This window comes from Cervus canadensis, chromosome 2 (genome assembly GCF_019320065.1).
Source record: "Cervus canadensis isolate Bull #8, Minnesota chromosome 2, ASM1932006v1, whole genome shotgun sequence".
Taxonomy (NCBI): domain Eukaryota; kingdom Metazoa; phylum Chordata; class Mammalia; order Artiodactyla; family Cervidae; genus Cervus; species Cervus canadensis.
Genome location: NC_057387.1, coordinates 66,373,203 through 66,389,806, shown reverse-complemented (window position 1 = coordinate 66,389,806; position 16,604 = coordinate 66,373,203). Strand labels below are relative to the sequence as shown.

At 38.7% G+C, this 16,604-nt stretch overlaps 1 protein-coding gene across 1 annotated transcript in view; it reads right to left on the bottom strand.

The window, feature by feature from the left end:
* Positions 1 to 16,315, bottom strand: part of ERICH3 (glutamate rich 3) — a 117,706-nt gene extending 101,391 nt beyond the window's left edge. Inside the window, exon 1 of the mRNA XM_043460959.1 lies at positions 15,952 to 16,315. Within this exon, the coding sequence (XP_043316894.1) occupies positions 15,952 to 15,974 (23 nt within the window). The 5' untranslated portion in view covers positions 15,975 to 16,315. The remainder of the gene's footprint in view (positions 1 to 15,951) is intronic.
* Between the last annotated feature and the right edge of the window lie 289 nt (positions 16,316 to 16,604).

Sequence of the window (16,604 nt, the reverse complement as noted above, 5' to 3'; positions counted from 1 at the left end):
CATACAGTTTTATGCAACAAGGTGCTTATTAGGTAATAGGCCTGGGCTGTGGAAAGGTTACAAGGGATCTTTGAGGTCTTTGCCCTCAAACTACTTAAAATCCAACTGAGGAAACACAAACGTACCTCAGAAATATTGCAGGTTTGGATTCAAATCACTGCAATAAGGTGACTATTGCAATAAAATATTATAATAAAGTGAGCTACATGATATTTTTCCCTTCCTGGTGCATAAAGAAGTTACGTTTACAACCCTCATTCTATTAAGTATGCAACAGCATTATATTAAAAACACCTTTATTAAAAATATTTTATTGCTAAAATATGCTAACCATAATCTGAGTCTTCAGAGAGTAATCTTTTTGCTATTGGAGAGTCTTGCCTTGATCTTGATATTGACTCAAAGGTGGTGGCTGTGGCAATTTCTTAAAATAAGACAACAATGAAGTTTCCTGCATCAATTGACTTCTTGATGAAAAATTTCTCTGTAGCATGCATGTAATGCTGCTTGACAGTATTCTTTGCTCATCCATAAGATACAATTCCTCAGCCATTAACATTTTACCAGGAGATTTCAGCAATTCAGTCACCTCTTCAGGCCACATTTCTAATCCCAGTTCTCTTGCTATTTTCACATCTGCAGTGACTTTCTTCACTGAAGTCTTAAACACTTCAAAGTCATCTACAAGGGTTGGACTCAACTTCTTTCAAGCTTCTGTAAATGTTGGTATTTTGACTCTTCCTATGAATCACAAATATTCGTAATGACATCTAGAGTAGTGAATACTTCCAGAAGGTTTTGAGTTTACTTTGCCCATATGCATCAGAAGAATCATTATCTATGGCAGTTATAACCTTACAAAATGTATTTCTTAAATAATATGACAAAATTGAAATTACTATTTGGTCTATGGGCTGCAGAAAGTATGTTATATTAGCAGGAATGATAACAGCATTAATCTTATCATACATCTCTATCAGAGCTTTTGGGTGACCAGGTACATTGACAATGAGCAGTCATATTTTGAAAGGAATCTTTTTTTCTAAGTAGTAGATATCAACAGTGAGCTTAAAATATTCAGTAAACCATGTTGTCAAAGATGTGCTGTCATCCAGGCTTTGATGTCCCATTAATAGAGCAGAGATAAAGTTGATTTCTAAAGACTCTAGGATTCTCTGAATGGTAAATAAGCATTAGCTTCAGCTTAAAGTTACTAGCTGCATTATCCCCTAACAAGAGAATCAGCCTGTCCTTTGAAGCTTTGAAATTAAGCATAGACTTCTCCTCTCTACCTATGAAAGCTTTAGATGGCATTTTCTCCCCATAGAAGCCTATTTTTATCTACACTGAAAATCTGTCATTTGATGTAGCCACCTTTATTAGTTATCTTTGCTGGATTTTCTTGATAACTTACTGCAGCTTTTACAATAGCACTTGCTGCTTCACTGTACACCTTTATGTTATAAAGATGGCTTCTTAAACCTCATGAACCAATTTCTGCTATAATAGCTCCAAACTTTTCTGCAGCTTCCTCACCTCTATGAGCCTTCATAAAAGTAAAGAAAGTTAGGGCCCTGCTCTGGATTAGACTTTGGCTTAGGGAAATGTGGCTGGCTTGATCTTCTATCCAGATCTCTATACAGCAATAACACTGTTTCGTTTTCTTATCATTCATGTGTTCACTGGAGTTGCACTTTTCATTTCCTTAGAGAATTTGTCCTTTGCATTCACAACTTGACTGTTTGGCGTGAGAGGTCTAGCTCTTAGCCCATCTTGACTTTTGACTTGCCTTTCTCACTAAGCTTAATAATTTCTAACTTTTGAAAGGTATATGACTCTTCCTTTCACTAGAACACTTAGAGGCTATTGTAAGGTTATTAATTGGCTTAATTTCAATACTGTCGTATCTCAGGGAATAGGGAGGCACAAGGAGAGGAAGAGAGATGAGGGACCTTCTGGTTGCTAGAACAGTCAGAACACACACAACAGTTATCAGTTAGGTTTGCCATCTTATATGGGCCAGTTCATGGAGCCCCAAAACAAGTACGATAGTAACAGCAAAGATTACAGATCATGGTAACAAATACAAGAATGAAAAATTTGAGACATTGCAAGAATTACCAAAATGGGATGCAGAGACATGTAGTGAGCAAATACTTTTGGAAAAAAAAGAGAAAATACGGTGCCAATAAACTGCTCCATGAAGGGTTGCCACAAACCTTCAATTTGTAAAAAATGCAATATCCTTGAATTATGATAAAGTGAAACACAATAAAATGAGATATGCCTGCAATGGCAGGACAGTCTGATGTGGTATAATCATAATAGCTTATCATACTTGGCATACATGACCTCATTTAATCTTCAAAACACCCTATGCACCAGATTTTTAACCCCATTTCACAAATAAGTGAACTATAACCACATAGGATGAGTATCCCAGGAGAACTGAAATCAGAACTGGGTCTTGAATGACAAGTCAATTGTTGAGGGAGAAAGTAAATATAAATGGGTGATGACAGGGGCAGAAATGCTGTCCAGACTCATGCTAAGGAAGGAAAACATTATATACAAAATGTCCCAAAGAGAGAGAACACAAATCCCCAGTACTCAAGTTGAAACTTGTTAAGTATTTACCATAGAATTAGTGCAATCAAAGAGAGTTGAGTTCTACAGTATTACTAAATCATCAGTTAAGTCAGTTACATATTATATGTCAAATAGGCTGCAGTGGGTTGTCTTGGCTTAGAAGTCTGGTCATTGTTTCCATTTGACCTTGGAATATAACCTCATATAGATGCAAAGAGCTCACTTAAAAAAAAGAAAGAAAACAAAAAACCAGCCGCTAATGAGGGCAACACCAATAAAGTTACCAAGTGTGTTGGGTGGGAAAGGCTAATATAATCAACCTCTTTAAAGATCATCTAATTCCTCTAAAATGTAATTCTTATGTGCTGTAGTGAGGTTGAAAATAGTAAGGACATCCAGTCAAAGGTTAAAGAGGTTGACTAAATCTTAAATGATCAATCATTTTTAAAAAAGTACTCGTAAAATCTCACCAGTCCTTCTAGCATTTGTCAATGTCAATGTAATGATGCAGTTTTCTGAGTTTGTCCTTAGTTCTTGAATTAGATAAGAAAACTAAGTATTCCGGAGAAGTAAAAATGCTCTGGGTCAGAGTTTCCATTTTATAAAATTCTCAGTTGTCCAGAACATGGTTTCTTTAAAAGGGCAGTTTCATTTTCAAGATTATGAATAGGTGGATCAGTGCTAATTTTCATTGTAAAAATCCATGAACTTAAAAACAGGTTACCACTTAAAATAAATTAGTTTAATTGAACAAGAAAATGATTTATGGACTAGAAATACATTCCTTATCTTCCCTCTCAGTTAGTTTAATGTATTTCTACTTATTTTGAGCTGTATATTTACGTGTTTTTGGTTGATGTACTTCAAGAATGAAATTTTAAGGATTTGATAATTAATCATATAATAATCATTTCATAATATATACATATATAAAATCATCATCATTGTTCACCTTAAACTTACACGGTGTTGTCAATTATATCTCAATAGAGCTGGAAAAATAAAACCAGAGGAGAAAACAAACAGAGAAAAATACATATGCAACATATGCTTTTCACAAAGATCAAAGTAAATACACACAGCTGCCATTCACTGAGTCTGTAACATGTGCCAACATTCCTGCAAGGGAGGTATTTATATTTACCCCATTTTTTGAAAGAGGAAAGTGAGACACAAAGGAAATTGACTTTCTTGAGTTCACATAAGGCACAGCTGAGATTCAAACCTATATCTTTCTGACTCCAAATATGCTCCTGTTTCTACTGTGGCATGCTTATTTCCTATTTTTTAAATGAAACATTGAGTTTCCTCTTGGAATATCATTTCTTTTCATTCAGAGAAACACAAAAAAATAAGGACAATTTTCACACACTTCTAATCCTACAGATACTTCAAATCTTTGCTTGTTTTCCATTTGAAATGTTCCAGCCTTCTGCCCACACTCCCCAGGACAATTTCTTAATGTTCTTCAGTCCCATCCCCCAGCTTCCTTCTTGAGCTGACCTGCTCTCTGTCACTTAGGATCCCTGGGACTATGGGATCAGTTCTTCCTCCTTGCTCTTGTATTTGGCCCTGAAACCAGACTTCTTCCCTTCGGAGTCAATATCCTCACTAAGAACTGGAACCTCAAACCCCTCTCTACAGACTGTAGCCTGAGATTAGCCTCGCCCACTCCTTCAGCCTACTTCCAATTCTGGAAGATACCAGCCAGGGTCAAAGCTCTCAGTCTCAAGTCTGATTGAGGGGAAAGGAGAGTTTTTATAAGAAAGAATTTAACAGTGATAGCCTTATGTAAATCCCTATGAATTGTGGTGAAAAAGTCATTTGCTGGCAGTTAGAGACAGAGTGTCTAATTTCAAGGAGAAGAAACACTCAAACTCACTTTTAAAAAGATTTCAGAGAAGAACTGAGATAAATCAGAAATTAATTTCTGACTTAGAATTGAAGGCAACGATCTTTCAGTTAAAGAAGGGAATCCTAGTGCACACGCTTGGTATCATATACAAGGTTCTAAAAACTGAGCAAAAGAGTCTTGAAAGAGACAAAAACAAATTTGAAGTATCAACTTCTCAGGTAAGCCAGATTTTGCTTGGCTTTACAGCATCCTTGCCTGCTCCTAAGGGTTTGTCAACTAAATAAACAAACAATGTTATCTTCTCTCACTTATTCAAAGTCACAACTGGCTACTCTTAGCCTGGCAATGATGATTGTCATTATAATACTGATTTTAGAGAATACTTTTTACTTTTTAAAAATATATCCAGATATCTTTTCTCCCCTCTTTTAAAAGTCTTCCCCCAAATTTAATCTCTCCAGCATACTGTGCCCAATTAATCCAACTCTACATCTGGCTCAGGACTTGGGTATGAGTTCTACAGAAAGCTGGGCTTACTCACATATGTTGCATCTAAGCTCTCAGGCACTTAGTTAGCACATTAGCACTTTCTATGTGCTAGGCTCTGTGCTAAACGCCTTAAAGTATCTCATTCAATCCTCACAAAACCTACAAAGCAGACATATGTTCCACAAGGATGAAAAAAACAAGTCAGAGACATGATAGAGAATTTACATAGGGTCACACAGCAGCTATGTGGCAAATCTCAACTCAGACTACCCATATCCCAAGCCAGACAGCTCATTACTGAGGCTCTGCATTGGACACTGTTGACCGACTCCCAGAAACCTTTCCCAAATCATTCTCTCTTGCCTATTGCCCACAGAAGTTAGGAAAGTCAAAACTATTCTTTCCCACTCTGGTAAGTAGGCATGTTCACTGATGCAGTTCTTGGGCAACAAGATATAAGGGAAGTCTGATGAAAACTTCTGGAAATGTTTTCCTCCCAGATTAAAAGAAAGCCATCTTTTCTTTACTTTCCTTTGTATTTTTAAAAATTTATTTATTTCTAATTGGAGGATAATTACTTTACAATATTGAGCTGTTTTCTGCCACACATCAACATGAGTCAGCCACAGGTTTACAAATGTCCCCTCCCTCTTGAAACCCCATCCCACCTCCAACCCCATTCCACCACTCTAGGTTATCACAGAGCACCACTTTGAGCTCCTTGCATCATACAGAAAATTCCCACTGGCTATCTATTTTACATATGGTAATATATATGTTTCCATGCTACTCTCTCAATTCATCCCACCCTTTCCTTCCCCTACTGTGTCCATAAGTTTGTTTTCTATGTCTGTATCTCCACTGCTGCCCTGCAAATAGATTCATCAGTATTATCTTTCTAGATTCCATATATATGCATTAATATATGATATTTGTTTTCTGTTTCTGACTTACTTCACTCTGTATAATAGGCTCTAGGTTCATTCAGCTCGTTAGAACTGAAAAAGTAATTTTTTTCATCCATGTTTTTCCTTTCAGTTTGGGATGGTTTTATAAAGCTATTGTACATGGATCTAGGATGGTCATCTTAGACCATAAGGAAAAGACCAAAAAAATTTAAAATAAAGACTTTGATATGATAAAATAGAATCACCTACCTCCCAACTACTTGTGAAATAAAGAGTAAGTGTTTTTATAATTTTAAGTGAAAGTGTTAGTTGCTCAGTTGTGTCCAACTCTTTGTGACCCCATGGACTGTAGCCCGCCAGGCTCCTCTGTCCAATTCCTCTGTCTGGAATTCTCCAAGCAAGAATACTGGAGTGGATAGCCATTCACTTCTCCAGGGTATCTTCCTGACCCAGGGATCCAACCCGGATCTCCTGCATTGCAGACAGATTCTTTACCATCTGAGCCACCAGGGAAACCCATTTGGCTTTCTGTTACTTGCCAATGAAAATATTCCTGTCTGATACCTACTAATCCCCTGCTGCCCAAGGATGGCAACATTCAAAGAAGGTCAGTGACTTTTAAGTCTTTCTTAAAAAATAAAACTTACTATTCTGGTCTTTTCCAGAACTCAAATGACTTTCTGGAACTAAATATGTGCTGAATATGATAACATAGTAAGCACTCAGCAAATATTAATTGAATTGATGAGCAAATGTACTCTTGGAATTTACCATAAATGGTCACTAAAATAGGTGACATGTGTCAGCAATTAGTGAGCTAAATCCTAGGGATATTGGACAAACACAAGATATAGAGAGGTGTGGTCTATACCCTCACAGAGTTTGCAGTTTATAACAGAAGTAGGAAGACAACTAGAACACTGTAAGGGCAAGTGCCCGTATGGTACTTTAAAACAGTAGAGTCTTAGAAACAGCTTTTTTAAAAAAAAGAGAGCTTTGTTAGTATCACTTAAAAATAGGAATATTCCACAGAAAAATGGAGAAGAAAGAAAATGACCAAAATGATTATTTATGGATGGGAGGATTTCAAGCAATTTTCACTTCCCTCTTTGAATTTTTCTGCATAGAAAAATTTCAAAATATAGATAAGAGGGAAAATAAAAAATCTATTGTCTCACTAGTGCCAAGAGATTTGAGATCCTTTCTAAGTCTATTATTCTAATTTACAGCAGATTAGTTTTATTTGAATCTAAGCAACAGAAACAATATTATTGTAAATATCTTGGAGCAAGCTATGAAGGGAGACAACTTCTTAAAATGAGAGCCACATAATATTCAGAAATATGAAATATTATTATCCATGGTATGTAGAGAATGCCAAATTAACTGCTACTATAAAACATTATGATTCAATTCAATTTAAAATTCTTAGCTTTTAATGCTGTTTCATAACTACTATGTGCAATTTATATTATCTGTTTAGTTCCCTGCTATGTCTTCTCTTGTTTCAATATTTTGCCCTAGGAATTTTCATTAATTTATAAATGTTTATTACTATTATAAGAAAATAATAACCATCATAGAAAAATGGATCACCAGCTTCAAATGTTCAATTTTCTATCCCAAGTAATGTCAGACACTGAGACGTGGGGAGTAATTTGATTACTAATCAGACTTAACAAAAGAAAAGCTCAACACTTACCAGTCGAGATCATTGACTCATTGCCTTAATTATTTTTCCTCACTTAGTCCTTTAATCATATTTTCTGTTTGTTTTCATTTTTATCTCCCTTTTTGAATTTCTAGCTTCCAATCTCCACTCCCTATGACCCTCATATTGTTAAATCACTTATTTTCAGTGATCCTACATATGTCATAAAAACCATCTTCAGCTTTAGAAGGACCAAGTGAAAAAAAAAAAGCATCAGGAATTGCAAACAGGTAGTATCATTGTGGTAGGGCTTCCGTAACAAAGTACTGCAGACTGGATGGTTTAAACAGAAATGTACTTCTAGAGGCTGGAAGTCCAACATCAAGTTGTCAACAGGGTTGATTTCTTCTGCGGACCATGAGGGAAGGATAAGCCCCAGCCTTTCTCTTGGGCCTACCGATGACCATCTTCTCCCTATACCTTCTCATGGTCTTCTCTCTGTATGTACGTGTCTGTGTTCTAATCTCCTCTTCTTATAGGGACACCAGTCATACTCGATTGAGGCCCACACCATTGGCCTCATTTCAGCTTAATTAACTCTTTAAAGACCCTACTTACAAATATAGTTATTGCTGAAGTATTGGGTGTTAGGACTTCAACATAAAAATTTGTAGGGAGGGGAGAGAAAAAATTTAGCCCCAAACACAGCTATAACCAGAAAGGTGATCGATTTAAGTATGTAACATGGACTTAGACAAAGGTAACAAAGAACATGCTTCCTGGGTTCAAAGAAATGCAAGCTACTACACTTTGAATTATCTGTGCTGACAAATGGAAAAGGATCACTGATGATCCTTCAGAACAGGAAACAGATACCTCCTGGATCCCACCACATCTGTGCAGGGAACTGGGATGGATGACAAGAGGATAATGAAACTCTCCAAAGACAGTCCCCAGAGCACCGGGCACAAGGAGAAACTGCACCCCGTGGTAATCTGCCCATAGACAAAAGAGTTTACCATACAAAAGGGGCAGGAGAAAAGAAGAGGAATAGTGAGAAGGGTCCCACCAGACAATGAGAAATTATTTAAAAATCCAAATCCATACACCTACACTTGAAATGTTCTTCACTTTTTAAGTACATTTCTTGTGACTCACTATAAAAACAACAATTTGACAACAATTCTCAAAAAACCTTTCATCCTAATACCGACCAGAATCTCTCTAAAGCATGATTTTTCAAGCTGTGGCTACTGAACTTTCACATCTTTTTCTCTTTTCTCTGGAAAGACATTAATCCAGAAAGGCAAGCTCCCAGGTGGGTAAGTTTAATTCAAATATATTTTCTGATACAACAAGGCACAACAATGGTCTTGTCAATGAAGGATGGGTTCCCTAACTGGGAGTCCTACAAAAAGAGTGATTTGGTGCCTCTGGCTAGTGAAAGAACCAAATGGCTTCTGCTGGGCTGGAAACAAAGGTATAATGCAGTATTACATTTGGGTTGGGGCTTCCCTGATGGCCCAGATGATGAAGAATCTGCCTGCAATGCAGGAGATCTGGGTTCAATCCCTGGGTCGGGAAGATCCCCTGGAGAAGAGAATGGCTACCCACTCTGGCATTCTTGCCTGGAGAATTCCATGGACAGAGTAGCCTGGTGGGCTATCATCCATAGGATCACAAAGAGTTGGACACAGCTGAACAACTAACACACACATACATACACACACACATACACAGACACACACACATACACAGACACACACACATACACACACACACACACACACACATTTGGGTTGAATTTTTAGCCAGCACGAGATACAAATGAACTATGTAGTAAAAATTATCATTGAAATTTTAATTCATAAAGTATAATAATGGTTTTCTGTATACCACACTATTCAGTAATTCTTTATATGCTTGAACCGTAGGAGCTACGGCAAAACAAGGAACTAAGGGAAAAAGCAAAATGCAGTGTCCAACACTCAAATAATCTACTTTTGAGGGCACTAACCAAGTCCTGTTCAATGCAATTGGTGAGACAGGCTGGGATTGGGGATCCCTTGTTGCAGTGCTGCAGTGCTTGCATTGAACACATCTCTCCTCCAGCAATGAATTACAAAGAAAGTGTACAGGATGAAAAATAACTACATGCATGCTGCAGCTGGGTCAAATTCTGGACAAAAGATACAAAGAGACCAAAAAACCCAACTGCTGCTTTGAAGAGCCCAGAGCGACTGTAGGGTACTGCACATGCCCCCTGCACACAACAGTACCCAAGGGGTGGGCAAACTATCTAAGCCACCCCTCCACCCAACCCCTGGATAAACCTCTGTTCTCAACCCATGTAAAGAACAAGCTCACCCCCAGCTCAGGGAGCGAGCAAGCAAGGGAAACTGTGAGAATACTGGAGTGGGTTTCCATGCCCTCCTCCGGGAGATCTCCCCCGCCCAAGGATCAGACCTGCATCTTATATCTCCTGCATTGGCAGACAGGCTCTCTACCACTAGCACCACCTCAGAAGTCCACATTTATATTTATCTTATTTTAATTGAAAGCATAAATGTATGTCCTTTTCTGTAGTGTCAAAGGTTTTGCTCTGAATGCCTCAACTGATGCTCCTCTTTCCTCATCCTCTTTAAAAATATAAATCATATTCATAATGTATCATTTGGGATTTCAAGTTTAGAGAAAAGTGACAAAAGACACTTGCAAACCAGTATGAATGCAGAAACCTAAATTTTTTCTATTTTTCACAAATTTTACCCCCACCTAATTGGACAGTTTATCTTAAATTGAAGGACATTTATGGAATCATTCCAAAGAATACACGATTTTCAACTATTTGTGTGGGGAACTGAGTAAGCCATGGAGGGAAAGATCCAAAGATTCAATGTGCATACTACTTCTTTTGGTTTGTACCAAAATCAGCAATTAAAGTTTAAGGATTATTTCAGTACTGAATTCTAGAATCGGAAGTTTTCATTAAAAGTGATATCTCTGGGAACCAAAAGTCTTAAAAATACATAAACATCCCAGATTAGGATTATTTGAGGTTGATTTTAGAATTGCACAATGAGTCAATTGAATATTGAAAATGTTATATTTTCAAAAAAAAAAAAAGAAAGAAAGAAAATGTTATATTTTCTTGTCTCCCCAAAAAACCTCCCATAGTTATTAAAAATCAAAATAAATTGGGGGAAGTCTCTGCTTCTAACAGTTTAGAGATGCCGATCTTCAACAGGGGCTGAGAGAGAGAGGTGTGGACTGCCACACATCAGCCTGCATTTGACAGCCCCCTGTGTGCTAAACCAGAAGTTTGTAAACTGGGATATGTACTCCCATGGGATACCCGGAGACTTTCCTAGGGGAACCCAGGCAAGGATTGTTTGAAGGGAATCAGTCTCTAGACTCTTAGGTTTCCTCTGTATACTCTCCTAATACTGGTCTGCCTAAAAAATGCACTCCTAGCCATGTTGAGCCACCTCCCGCCTTTCCATTTTGTAATTAACTTTCCGCTTTCACAAAAGAAGTGCATACGTCTCACCATATGGTGTCTTCTTAGGGTGTACTGAACTTAGAAAAACATTTGTGAGACAAAGGGACAATCTGAAGTATTATGTAGGTGTTGATATAATAAAGGGCTTTGACTGGGCAACAAATATAATTGCAAGTAGTTTCTAAGGTTTCCTTCCAGCACAACTGAAGGAGGACTTAATTGAGCTGTAATTTGACAGATCATCGAAAAAAAGGGGTAATAGATCACTATGTGATGTTTGTCATATATCTCTGAAAACTTCAAAGAACTGAGTGATGTTGTATAACAAATAGGGCTTCCCAGGTGGTGCTAGTGGTAAAGAACCTGCCTGCCAATGCAGGAGACAAAAGAGACACGGGGTTTGATCCCTGGGTCAGGAAGATTCCCTGGAGGAGGGCATGGCAACCAACTCCAGTATTCTTGCTGGAGAATCCCCACAGACAGAGGAGCCTGGTAGGCTATAGTCCATAGGCTTGCTAAGAGTCAGACACGACTGAAACAACTTAGCACGCACGCATGCAGACATAAACAAATAACAAATCCCTTTCCATTCCCATCTAGTTATGTGAACAGGTTTGTTAAGCAAAGGGATAAGAGATGACATCTCTTCTATAAAAAATAAGAGAACAAACCCCATAACAACATGATCAGAGAGGAAGCCAAGACAAATGAGCATGTTCAATTCACCTCTTTCAACCAGAAACAATTTACTCCATGAAGTCATGTTAATATTTAATATGAGGGTAAATAGAAACTACCCACTTTGAAATCAAACATTTAATTACTTCAAGTCTGAAATTCTGTGCCACAGATAATTTTGGTGTTAGGAGTGGCGAGCAACAGACTAGAATGCTACTACAAAGTACTACACTGCTTGCTAGTAAGGCAAATATACTGTAATAAGTTCATTAACAGTCAACACTATACATAGTTACAAATTACATATGTGTGTGTGTGATAACTTTTAAGATCTACTCCCTTAGCCACTTTCAAATTTAAAATACAGTATTATTAACTATTGTCACCATGACGTACATCACATCCACATGACTTATTTACTCTATAACTGTAGGTTTGTACCTTTTGACCACCTTCACCCACTTTCCTACTGCTCCCCCACCCCCCAACCCCTGGCCACCACCAGTCTATTCTCTGTATTATGAGTTCATGTTATTGTTGTTGTTTTAGATTCTACATATAAGTGAGATCATTTGGTATCTGTGGTGATCATTTTGCAAAATATCAAATCATTATGTTATACACCTGCAACTAATATAAGGTTGTATGTTAATTATATATCATTTTTTAAAAATAGAACAAGAAATACCATGCTGGATTGATAAAAGAAGGCAGAGACAAAATGCAATGGATATTCCATATGTAAATGACATGGTGGGTTTATAATCTTTGTCACTTTTGGATATACATATACACTATACACTATCTAAAAATTGATAATTTTACCTATAGCACTTTGTACTCTGCCTTTGATGAAATAGAACTGAGTGATTAGAGAGTACTAAGAATATGATCATTCTTTCTAAATCACAGTTCAGCATCTTCTGTTACTATAGAAACGTCTTCACATTAAAAAGTATAAATTAATAAGTCTAAACCAAAAAAGAAAAGTTTCAAAACCTTGGAATAATCTTTCCAAACATACATCTTCTGCATTTTTCTTTTCTCATAAACTATAATGCTTCCCATTCTTCCAGTTCCTCAAAGCAAATTTACAGATGAGTGTGACTATCTCTACTCAGAGCCAAGCTTATCTTTCACACAGGGAGCCAACTGCACATGGATTCAGTGATGATCCTTTGAAGAAGTCAGAAGAGCCATATCATTTTATCCTCATGCATGACTGAGGGGTATAAAATCCCCATTCCACCTCCAGGACTAGAGCACAACCCACAAACACCCACACAAACAAATAGCAACTCAGGATGAAATTGAACAAACTAGAGGGACTATCAATTGAAATTTTCCACTCTAAAACAATTTCATTAGAGATGGCAGTGCCAGAAACAGTACGTTATAGTTGACTTCCCCCAAATTACAATGCAGCTCAGACACAAAGTCTCTATTATAATCTTTGGCAGAAGTTTTTAAGACCATTTTTATTTACTCTAAACTCTATGGAACAAAGTCAGCACCAGGCCCTTTGCAATTTTTACATCAAGTGTTTCCTGCTGTAATCAAGGAAGCAGTGGAACTCAAAGCAAGCACCAAGAGAAAGCATCTTATTGACTGGTGGAATTTTGGAATTTAAAATTTCTGTTTTGCTGTACAACTGCACTTTATTATCACTTTAAATCTTAAAATGTAATAAATACAAATTGCTTCAGTAATGATGGAAAACTTTCTCAGCTTTAATGAAACCTTTTATTTGCTACTGGAACTTTTATTATTTCCAAATGGTAGCATAGACAAGAAAAATAATGACTACTTATGTTGACGGAAAACTTTAGCAATTTGAATAATTTTATTCTTGGGTGACTTTTAAGGCATTTGGAGTTGTTATGTTTATTGTTTTCATTTATTTTTGAAGTAAAAACAAAAAATATATACATATAGACACTATCAGAAAATTATTTTTTAATTCTATATCAAAATACTGATAGCTATGTACCACTATCATCTGTCAGAGTTTGGTCTGATCTGATTGAGAATTTTCATGTATTTAGGGCTCCCTCACATCTTAGCTGTTGACCATGAGAGGCAGATAGTGTAAAGATTAGTCACACAGGCTCTGCAGCTGGACTCCTTGGCTTTTTATTAGAGCCCTGACCCCTCCTACCTGTGAAATCTCTGAAAACTTCCCAGTCCTCAGTTTTCTTGTGTGTGAAAAGAAGAATGACTAGAATCTGCCTCCTGAAGTGAGTGGGAAGATTAATGAGGTACTTCCTGTAAAACAGTAGACTAGAATCTGGCACATGGCAAGCACTTAATAAATATTTAGCCCTTATATGGTTTTCTTTTGTGAATCCATCCACCTCTAGACTGGATGCACTGTCAGATGATATCATTCATTCCGCAAACATCTGTTGAGCACTACTTTATACAGGAGTAAGCAGAGGGGGCACAATGATGAGGGAGACACAGTGTCTACAATTTCAGTGCATGATTATTATTGCATCTTGCTATCTTTCTTGCAGAGTACCATGAAGCACACTCTTTCACTAGATCACACATTTTCCTATTTTTCCCATGTGCTTGGAACTAATTGAGCTTCAGAAAAATTTCACTTCAGTTTCTGAAATCTTAATCATGCACAATTTAGTCAGCAGCTACTGGTTTTTCCACATTTGAAAATAGATGATTAAATGGTCTAATCAGATTCTGACTTAGCCAAAAACTTGAAAAACATAGGAAGACAACCATGACTGACACATTCATTTTCCTGAATGTGGACACTGCAAAAAAGCAGCTGCAGAAAAATAGTGCTATTTACATCCCACTGGCCCGCAGCAACTAAAACTGCACGGGAGCTCAGCATCAAACCTTCAGGTACCTAAGTGTTAGTCATTCAGTCGTGTCTGACTCTTTTCGACCCCATGGACTGCAGTATGCCAGGTTCCTCTGTCCATTGGATTCTTCAGTCAAGGATACTAAAATGGGTTGCCATGCCCTCCTCCAGGGATCTTCCAGACGCAGGGATCGAGCCCCCGTGTCCCACATTGCAGGCAGATTCTTTACCATCTGAGTAACCAGAGGATCCCCTCAAGTATCTAAACTAAATTCAATTTAAGATAAAATAGGAAGGTTATTTAGACATAGTTTCATCACTTTCCAAAAACTTCTGAAACTGACTTCCAACAGGTCACCTTATAGGCCTTTCGTTTTTTCAATTTCATTTATGTCTTGCGTTCAGAGAATTCATTAAAAAGCAAAATCTTTAAGTTTGACTATAAATCCCGAACCCAGCGACTAATGTGGTATTTCAGACATCACAAACTCCAAATGATCTTAAATATGTTGTCCTCTGCTAATTTGCTGCTCTTGAAAATGTGCAATAAATTCAATTAAAAAGGAAAGCATCTTCAAATTAGTTGCAAGATCAACTAGGATATTATCTGCTTACTAGATGTATCATAATAAAAAAAACATCTAATCTGCATTACATTGTTTAATTCAGAAGGAAACTGGATACTCTCTCTTCCAATAAAAGGACCAAGATCCGTTGGGGGTTGGTTTTATTTTTTTCCTTTCAACAGCCAGTAATGACTGTATTAACTTTCTAAAACAGACTGAATAATTGCCAAAATATGTCTTCCGAGGAGTCACCCTGCCCAACACAACAGGAGATCATGTGTAAACACATAGGCACCCAACGTCTTCCTTCTTGCCTTCCAGCATCACACCACCTCCCCTCGTCACAATATTTTTTTTAAAAACCCTATGATCCTTTTGAGATGGGGCAGATAAAAATCCTGAAATACGGGGTTCCCTCCCAGGAAACCCCCCTCAAGGCGTGTTAAATCAACACACAACTCGTTTGTATGCAAGATGCCACAGTGAGAATTTATCTCTAAGCCTTGATTCTCCAAACGAATGCGCATGTTTTGACCTTTGCTTTTGTATTTAAACACGTATGTTCCACCACGCAGGATCCTCTCGGTCTCAGCTAAAGTCCCCGGTTAATGCATGCATTTTTCACATCCATTTTTTAATCTTTCCTGAGTGAACATTTTAAAGGGGGCAAACGTCATGGAAAGAAGTGAGGGAGGGGAGGGGAGAGATAGGAAGCCTGGGATGTCTGCCATCCTCGCTGCGACCCAGAATCCGTCTTCTTTTCCTCCTCTCCCCAGCCCCCACTCCCCGCTCGCCCCTTCCCTCAGCAGCAGGAGGAAGGGGCGGAGGGGCCGCGGGCTGCAGCCGCCACCTGCCGCGGCGTGGAAAAACTCCGGTTGTCACTTACCCAGCGGGGTGAGAATGGCTCATTTTTGCAGGATCCCTTTCGGACCCACGGCGGGCACCGAGGGTGGGTTCGGGGACCCGTGCACGCCGGGGCCGCGACAGTCGCCCTTGCCAGGTGGTTCCGCACTGCGGTCGCCAGTGCGCGGGGCACTGGGGCTGGGCCGCCGCCCCTGGGCGCCAGGGCGGCACGCAGCCTCCCAGGCCCTCACCCGCCCGCGGTATCCACGGCCTCAGGTTGCTAAGGCGGGAAGGAAGGCAAGCCGGGAGGATTGAGAAGCCCAGGCGCTGCTGGAGCCAAGCCCAGGGAAGCTGGAAGTGAAGCCCAGCTTCCAGCGCTTTTCCTGGGCCCAGATGTGAGAGGACGCCCAGGCCCCTGCGCTGTAGCTCTGGGGCTCCTGTTCCCTAGGCACCTGCGATCTGAACACACACACCCACTATGCGGGCAGGTTCCCTAGGCACCCGCGACACGAAAATACACACACACGCCCTGCTTAGGCGGGTGTGCTTTCTGCTAGGCCCTGGGAAGGGAGGTTTCGTTAATTAAGAGCAGGGAGCAGGTACCGTGTTGATACCTTGGTTTACAATTGTAAAACAGACCCTAGATTGCAAGTTCCAGGCAAAGAAAGCAGCTCTGGCTTTTGATTTTGTTTCTGC